The sequence below is a fragment of the Galeopterus variegatus genome, unplaced genomic scaffold, assembly GCF_000696425.1.
Source record: "Galeopterus variegatus unplaced genomic scaffold, G_variegatus-3.0.2 Scaffold145, whole genome shotgun sequence".
Lineage (NCBI taxonomy): Eukaryota > Metazoa > Chordata > Mammalia > Dermoptera > Cynocephalidae > Galeopterus > Galeopterus variegatus.
The window spans coordinates 258,492-267,702 of NW_007726256.1; the positions used below are offsets into that span (position 1 = coordinate 258,492).

Genomic DNA, 9,211 nt, shown 5'->3' on the forward strand with positions numbered 1-9,211 from the left:
CTTTAAATGGCCACATTAGAGGAAAGATCTAAGTTTCTATATTAATAAGCTAGAAAATAAAAGACCAAGTTAAACCTAAAGTAAATAGAAGGAAAAAAATAGTAAAGGTAAGAACCGGTAAGAACAGAAATCAATGAAATAGAAAACACATGATGTAGTTTGGATGTGTTGTCCCCTCCAAAACTCGTGGAAATTTGATTTTAAATGTGGCAGTGTTGGGAGCTGTTTGATTAATGGGGGCGGATCCCTCATGAATGGATTAATGCTCTCCCTGGGGGAGGGGGGATTAATGAGTGACTTCTCGCTCTATTAGTTCCCGTGAGAGCTCCTTGCTTAAAAAGACTCTGGCACCTTCTCTCTCTCTTGCTTCTCTCTCTCTTGCTTCCTCTCACCATGTGATCTGCTTGTATCCGCCGGCTGCCTGCCATTTTCTGCCATGAGTAGAAGCAGCCTGAGGCCCGTGCCAGATGCAGCTGGAGGAGTTTGGAGGACTTAGAATAAGAGAAAAAGACAAGGGAAAGTTTGGAATTTCTTAGAGACTTATGTGGTGGTGAGCAGAATGCTGATAGAAATGTGGACAGTAAAGGCCGTGCGGATGATGAGGTCTCAGATAGAAATGAGGAACTTAATGGAAATTGGACAAAAGATAACCCTTGCTACACCATAGCAAGGAACTTGGCTACATGGTGTCCATGCCCTTGGACTTTGTGGAAGTTGGAACTTAAGAGTTGTGAACCAGAGCATTTGGCCAAAGAAATTTCTTTTTTTTTTTTTTTGTCTTTTGTCTTTTTCCGTGTCCGGCAACGGATCGCAACCCTCAGTGTTGCCCCCGTACCGGACCGGGGACCGGCAACGGGATCGCAACCCTCAGCGTTGCTCCTGCGCCTCGCTCAGCCAGTGAGCGGGAACCGGTCTGTATGTGGGATCCGAACCCTCGGGCGGGAGTGCCGCCGCGCTTCCCAAGCGTCGCACTTATCCAGTGCGCCACCGGGCCGGCCCTGGCCAAAGAAATTTCTAAGCAGCGAAGCATTAAGCAAGCTGCATGGTTGCTTTTCAGAGCCTACTCTGAGTTATGGCTGCAGAATCATGATGTAAAGGCTGAATTTAAAAGGCAATCAGAGCGTAAAGATTTGGAAAATTTGCAGCCTGGCCATGCGGTAAAGGAGCAGAAAGCCAGAGAACAATGCAAGGGTGAAGCAGATAAACTGGTTACTAAAGACATTATCTTGGGGTGAGGCAGTCAGATGCTAATAACCAGGACAATGGAAAAAATGCCCTAAAGGCATTTGAGAAGTCTGGAAGGGTGCCCCACCCATCACAGACCCTGAGGCCTAGAAGGACTGAGTTATCCTGGAGGAAAGACCTGGGGCTCAGCTGCCCTCAGGAACCTGCTCCCTGCATCCCAGCTGCTCCGGCTGGAGTGGCCCCAAATGTGGTTCATGCAGCAGCCCTGGAGAGTAGAGGCCCAAAATCTCGGTGGCACCCACGTTGTGTTAAGTCTGCAGGCTGGCAGGACGTGAGAGCAGTGGAGACATGGCAGCCTCCACCCAGATTCCAGAGGATGTATGGAAAAGCCTGGAAGCCCAGGCAGAGACCTGTCACAGGGGCAGAGCCACTGCAGAGGTCATCTACTAGAGCAATGCTGAGCAGGAAAGTGGGGTTGGAGCCCCCACCAGGGAAATGTCTCATAGAGCCAAGGCAGCAGGGCTGCCTCCAGGACCCTGGAACTGCAGGGCCACTGGTAACGTGCAACGCCACCCTGGAAAAGCTGCAGGCACAAGTGCAGCCCAATGGGCTGTGCCTGGCAGATATGTGGGAGTGAGGCTGCCTGAGGCTTTGGGGGCCCAGACGCCCAGTTGTGCCCAAGATATAGGACTTGGAGTCAAAGAAGATTATTTTGGAGGTTTAAGACATAATGTCTGCCCTGCTGGGTTTCGGACTTGTTTGGGGCCTGTTTTTCCTTTTTTCTGGCCTGTTCCTCACTTTTGGAATGGAAACGTGTACCCATGGCCTGTTCCACCATTGTATCTTGGCAGTAGATAAATTTGGTTTTTTTACAGGTTCAAAGCTGGAAGGACTTTTGCTTTTGGTCTAAGATGAGACTTTGGACTTTGGACTTTTAAGTTGGTGCTGGAGCAAGCTAAGACTTTGGGGACTGTTGGGATAGATTGATTCTACTTTGTATATGAGAGTGACATGAGTTTTGGGGGGCCAGGGGCAGAATGATGGAGTTTGGATGTGTTGTCCCCTCCAAAACTCGTGGAAATTTGATCTCCAATGTGGCAGTGTTGGGAGCTGTTTGAGTCATGGGGGCGGATCCCTCATGAATGGATTAATGCTCTCCCTGGGGGTGGGGGGATTAATGAGTGAGTTCTCACTCTATTAGTTCCCACGAGAGCTTCTTGCTTAAAAAGACCCTGGCACCTTCTTTCCCTCTCCTGCTTTTCTCTCACCATGTGATCTGCTTGTACCCACCGGCTCCCTGCCATTTTCTGCCATGAGTAGAAGCAGCCTGAGGCCCGTGCCAGAAGCAACTGTCCCAGAATTGTGAGCCAAATAAACCTCTCTTCTTTATAAATTACCCAGTCTCAGGTATTTCTGTTATAGCAACACAAAATGGACTAAAACAACACATAAACAAAAGAAAAAAATAAAACCAAAAGCTGAGTCTTTGAAAAAAGTAGCAAATTAAATTCAGCAGCATAAAGGATAATAAATCTCAACCCAGGTATACAAAGTTGGTTCAGCATTTGAAAATCAGTGTAATTGACCACATTAACAGAATAAAGGAGGAAGTAGTATTATTATTGCAATAGATGCATGAAAAGCATTTTATAAGTTCAGTGCCCATACAAGATAAAAATACTGAGCTAACTAAGAGGGGGAAATTTCCTCCATCTGATGAAGGACAACTCTGGAAAATCTACAGCTGTCATTATACTTAAAGGTGAAAGACTGAATATTTGACTCATAAGTCCAGGAAGAAGACAAAAATGTCCTTTGTCTTTCACCGCTTGTATTCACCATTGTATTGGTGTACTGTACAATACAGTAGTGGAGTCAGTGCAAGACGGCAAGGAGAAAAAAAGGCATACAGGTGAGAAGAAGTAAAACTGTGACATTCACAGACAACATGATCATGCATGTAAAAAATTCAAAGGAATATTTTAAAAAGCAACTAACACTAATAGATCTTAACATTTTTCATGGAAGGAGTTGTATTATAATCTTCTAATTCTATTTTTTCACAAACTTTTTGACGGAATATTTTAAAAAGCAACTAACACTAATAGATCTTAAAATTTTTCATGGAAGGAGTTGTATTATAATCTTCTAATTCTATTTTTTCACAAACTTTTTGACGGACCCTTGTGTGTGAATTTAGTAAGGTTATAGCGTAATTTATTTTAGTATATACAAAAATAAATTTTATTTCCATATACTAACGACAAACAGTTGGAAAACAAAAATTTAATAGTACCGTATTTCTAATAGCATAAAAATTATAAAATTTTTAGGAGGAAATTTAGCAAAAGATGTACAAGATCTCTATATTAAGAACTACAAAGTATTACTAAGAGAAACTAAAGAAGATCTAAATAAATGGAAAGAGATATACCATGTTTATGAATGGCAGACTGTATTGTGAAGATGTCATTTACCAAATTTATTTATACATTTAACACAATCCCTGTCAAAATTGCAGCAGACATGTTTTGGTAGAAATTAATAAATTGATTCTAAAATTTATATGGAAATACAAGGAACCTAGAATAGCCTGAATTATTTTGAAAAGAATAAAGTGGAAGGACAGACTACCTGGTTTCAAAACTTCTTAGTTCAATGTGGATCACAGACCTACACATAAATGCTGAAACTAAAAGACTTCTAAAAGAAAACGAAGGAAAAAATGTTCGTGACATGAAAACAGGACACACATACACACAAATACAAGCCATAAAAGAAAAAACTGTTAAGTTGAACTTCATCAAAATTTAAACCCGCTCTTCAAAAGATACCATTAAGAAAATGAAAATGCATGCCACAGACGGGGTGAAAATATTTGCAGTACATATAGCCAACAATGGACTTTGAGATGGTCTGAGTGTTTGTCTCCCTCCAAAATTCATGTGTTGAAATCCTGACCACCAAGGGAATGATATAAAGAGGTGTGGGTCTTTGAGAGGTGATTAGATCACTAGGGCAGAGCCCTCATGAATGGGATTAGTGCTCTTATAAAAGAGGCCCAAAGGAGCTTGTTTGCCCTTCTACCTCGTGAGGACACAGTGAGAGGGCGCCATTTCTATGAATCAGGAAATCTTCCCTCACCAGACACTGAATCTGCTGGTGCCTTGATCTTGTACTTCCCAGCCTCCAGAACTGTGAAAAATATCTGTTGTTTATGAGCTACTCAGTCTATGGTATTCTGTTATAGCAGCCCAAATGGACTAAGATAGACTTGTAAGCAGAATATATGAAGAACTCCAACAAATCAACAATAAGATGAGCAACCCAATTAAACAATTGGTCAAGAAGTTGAATAATCACAAAAGATGCACCAATTACCTAAAAGCACATGAAAATGTGTTCTACATCATTTTCCATCAAGGAAAGGCTAGTCAAAACCACAGGAATTAATAAAAGGAAAAAGACCAACTGTATCAAATATTGACAAGGATGTGCAATGTATGAGTGCCCTCATACATTCCTGGGGTGTGTGTGTAATAATTGTATAACCACTTTGAAAACAATTGAAAAACAATTTGGCAGTTTCTTATAAAGTTAGACATGTACTTAACAATTTGAACCTGAACCTCTACTCCTAGTTATTTACCCAAGGAAAATGAAAACCTGTACCCACAAAAAGCTTTATATATATATATATGTATATCTATATAGCAGCTTTATTCATACTAGCTAATACTAGAAACAGGCTACTCCTAGTTATTTACCCAAGGAAAATGAAAACCTGTACCCACAAAAAGCTTTATATATATATATGTATATCTATATAGCAGCTTTATTCATACTAGCTAATACTAGAAACAGGAGAATGGATAGACTGTGGTATATTCATACAATGGAATACTACTCAGCAACGAAAGAGAATGGACTACAGATGTACACAGCAACATGGAAGAATCTCAGAAACATTTTGCTGAGTAAAAGAAGCTAGATACAAAAGAGTGCATATTATGTGATTTCATTTATATGAAATTCTGAAAGATACAAAGCTAAAGTATTGTGATGAAAATCAGATCAGTGGTTGCCTGGAGTGGAGGTGTTTGACTACAAAGAGGCATGTGGGAACATCCTGGAGTGATGGAAATGTTCTGTAGTGGTGGGATTATGTAAATGCCCCAACTTAAGAAATTGTGCAGTTGAAATGTATGCATTTCATTAAATATAGGCCATACTTCAATATGGTTTGTTTTTGTTTTTCTAAGCAGGAAAGAGTTCCAGACCCTGTACTCCAACTACTTTGGCATATGGGGGATACCACATTTAACCTCCCTATAGTAACCTTTCCTAGTTATCTTTGGTAACCATTGACCTGGACAGAGACAATTTTTATAATCATAAAATTACGATGCATTGTATTATGCAAATTAAATGGAAATTCCCTCACTGAAATGAAGCACAACACATAGATAGGATACATTTCCAGGATTCCAACAGCACTCTAGGAATGTTTGTCTTTTAAAAATAATTGTAGTAGGACCTGATATATTTTTTTAAATTCTAAATCAGGGGACAGTGAACTATGGCCCGTGAAGCCTGTTTTTGTACTGTTCTTAACCTAAGAGTCGTTTTTACATTTTAAGAGATTGTGTTTTTTTTAAAAAAGCAACTGATAGCCATAAATGTCCTTCAAAGCCTAAAATATTTACTATTTGGACTTCTATAGAAACAGCTTTCTATCTCTCCTATTCTTTACTCTTTGTTTGGCACACTCTGCCTACTGTAACTGATTCAGTTTCCTAAAAACTAGTATGGGGTGTCTTTTTTTTTTTTTTTCGTTTATTTGTCTTTTTTCGTGTCCGGCAATGGATCGCAACCCTCAGTGTCGCGCCCTTACCGGACCGGGACCGGCAACGGGATCGCAACCCTCGGTGTTGCTCCCACACCTCGCTCAGCCAGTGAGCAGGAACCGGTCTGTATGTAGGATCCGAACCCTTGGCGGGAGCACCGCCGCGCTCTCAAGCGGCGCACTGTAGCAGTGCGCCACCGGGCCGGCCCCCAGTTTTTTTAAACTCCTATTCCATCTTCTATCTAGATTAATAGTCTCTCAACAGTGATCAGATTATTCACAGACTTAACCCCCCTAGACTCCACCAAAACCCATCCCATTCATCATGGTTGTTACGTCAGACTATAGTAATTTGGAAAACTAATGAAAAGAAATAAAGGAAAATTGATAAAAGATAAGGGGTCAAAATATCTTGATATATTATGTCTCCTCAAAAATATAATTTAAAAAATTCCTTAAGTACTTTACTACAATTAGGTTAATAAATACAGGTCAGCTGACCTTAAACACTTGGGCACACCTAAGCCCAAGTAGAAAGAAGTGAAGGAACTCAGGTGTGGTAGACTGTGGCAGGGATGGCCCACAATGTCCATGCCCTTAGGTAGGCCTCTCCCACATTGACTCTGGGCTTGGATATGTAATTGCTGTGGCCACTGGGACAATACAAGACATGACATGAGCAGGCAATGTACTTGCACACTGGGGCTTGCTCTCTGCTGCTCCTGGAACTTGCAGTCAGCATGAGAACAAGGCCAGGTATCTTGCTGAGGTGGGGTGTCTTTTAAAAACATATTATAATTTCAGATGTTTGAAGTACTAGTTAGTGTATATGGAACATAGAACGTTATTTCCTTTCCTCTGAAGACAAGGAGGTGAATGTTAAGTTGAATGGTATGATAGTTACTTCTCAAGGAGTGCTATATTTCCCATGAATGGGCCTCTTTGGCTATATTCTAGCCAGCCTGGTTAGAATGACATTAACGATGTGGAATAGCCAGAGCACCTGTAATAGCAGGTGTATATGTGGCATGAGTTTTTCTCTCGGGTATTCTGAAAAAAGCACAGGGCAATGCTAAATGTCTCTGGTTTGCCCCAGTGGTATAGATGGGAGGAGCCATATTTACTTTTCACCCTCCTGGAAAGTGGGAGGGTAGTTTAGAAGTTCTTTGAGAACTTCTAGAGGTTCTAGAGGGTAATTTTGGGAGTGGCAGGCTGTCAAAATAGTGGATCTGCACTATACTCTCAGAAGCTTCAAGATTTCCCTCTTGTAGTACATTAGAACTCCCACATCAACCTTGGTACCTTCTTCCTCTTACCCACTCCTTGCACCTGCCTCCCGTGGTCTCATACATCTGACCTCAAATCATAATGGATCTTTTAAAATTAGGTGTTCTGAGCATCTCTTTCTTTCCAAATTCTAAAGATGGTTCTGGGATAATGGGATATCTAGAACTGCTTTAGGAAACACACAGCCTCTTTGAGGGATCCCATTGTGCTAATGGTACACACATTCAAATTGAAAGACCAGTGAAATTGTGCTGAACCCCCCAGGGACGGGAACAAACAGCAGCCTGATGTGAGCTAACACTTACGTTAAAATCTGTGAATGTTTACAGTATTCCTTTGTCTTTTCTCTAGGCCTACTCTGTATATGATGAAGACATTGGGTACTGTCAAGGACAGTCTTTTCTTGCTGCTGTATTGCTGCTGCATGTAAGTAATTTTCTATGTGAAAAATAGCACAGTGCTGCCAAGTTTATTTTATTTTCTACTGGTTTTGTTCTTCCTTCTTATTTTCCATTTTCTTGATGAAGATTGCATATGGCATTTGTTTTTAAAAATGTACCTAGGGTGATAAAGTAAGAGATCTAATGTCAAGAACAGGAGACTTTCTCAATAGAATTAATTTTGCTGGCTAGAAGGAAATAAATTGCTTATTTGGAGTTTTTTTTTTTTAACTAGAACTCCTCAGAATTAAAGAAGTCAATGTCACTGCCCAAATATCAGGACCTGGGCCTTTATGAACCACTATACTGTGGCAAGGAAGTCTTTTATCTTTTCTGTGATTTGTTTTTTTATATTCTCTTTCCTGTCAGTCACCTTCATTTAAGAGGACATGTATTGAGCATCAGTTGCCAGGTATTGGGCTAGCAAGTAGGGTTACAAAGATGAATCACTTATAATTTGTGTTCTCAAAGACCTCAGAGTCCAGGATGGGGCACAAATAACACAGGCACACACTTGTTATTTTTATTCTCTTTTCTGATAACAAAAATAGTGCATGCACACTAAAGGACTTATAGTGTGCTCAGTGAATATACAGATAAGAGAATGGAGAGAATTGTCCAGCCCAGTTCTGCCAGAATTTTTAGGAAAGACTTTCTGGAGGAGGTGGCAGCTTTGCCAAGACATAAATAATTGAGGTTGGGGAAAGCAAGAGGGGACAGGGAAGTGGTAGGGAATTCTAGACAAAAGTATCAACATGAGGAAATGTATAGAAATACAAAAGGGCTATACACAAAAAAGTATACAAAGAGAAAAATATGAAATTACAGTTTACTGTAGGACTTGCTTGTAGGGAGTATTGTGAAGTAAAATGGGCAGAGGCCAAATTATGAACACTGTGAAATCATGTCAAAAATGTAGACTTTAAAGTCAGTGAGGAGCCATTGCTCAGTTTAAAGCAAGGGAATAACATAGTCAGATGATCATTTCAGATAAATTCTTATTATACCTGTGTAGAGAGTGGAATTGAAGGGGGCAAGCAGCAGCAGGAAGACTAGTTTTAGAAAATATCTATCTAAACGAAAGATGTTGAGACCCAGGGAAAAAGAAGCAGAATTTTAAAACATTCAGGAGGCAAAATTGGTAGGTTTTGCTGATGGATTGGCAATGGAAAGATCAAAGGTGACATGCCTAGGTTTCTAGCTTTGGTGACTGAGTTGATGTGGTATTTTGGGCTGAGATAGAAAATATATCCACTGAGAATGAATGGAGGGAAAAGTTTAGGAGTTGATGATGAATTTTGTTTTTAATTTTTTTAGTTTGGGATATTTCTCAGGCATCTAAGTGGACCTTTCTATCAACTATTTGGATTCTGGAGACTGATGCTTGGGGGGGAAATCAAAGCTAAAATCATGGGAGTAGATCAGATCATCTAAGAAGAATAAATAGAATAAG

At 40.4% G+C, this 9,211-nt stretch overlaps 1 protein-coding gene across 1 annotated transcript in view; it reads left to right on the forward strand.

Moving 5' to 3' along the window:
• Nucleotides 1-9,211, forward strand: part of RABGAP1L (RAB GTPase activating protein 1-like) — a 474,386-nt gene that overhangs the window by 217,499 nt on the left and 247,676 nt on the right. The window contains exon 2 of the mRNA XM_008591134.1: nt 7,670-7,744. Coding sequence (XP_008589356.1) covers nt 7,670-7,744 — 75 coding nt within the window. The remainder of the gene's footprint in view (nt 1-7,669; nt 7,745-9,211) is intronic.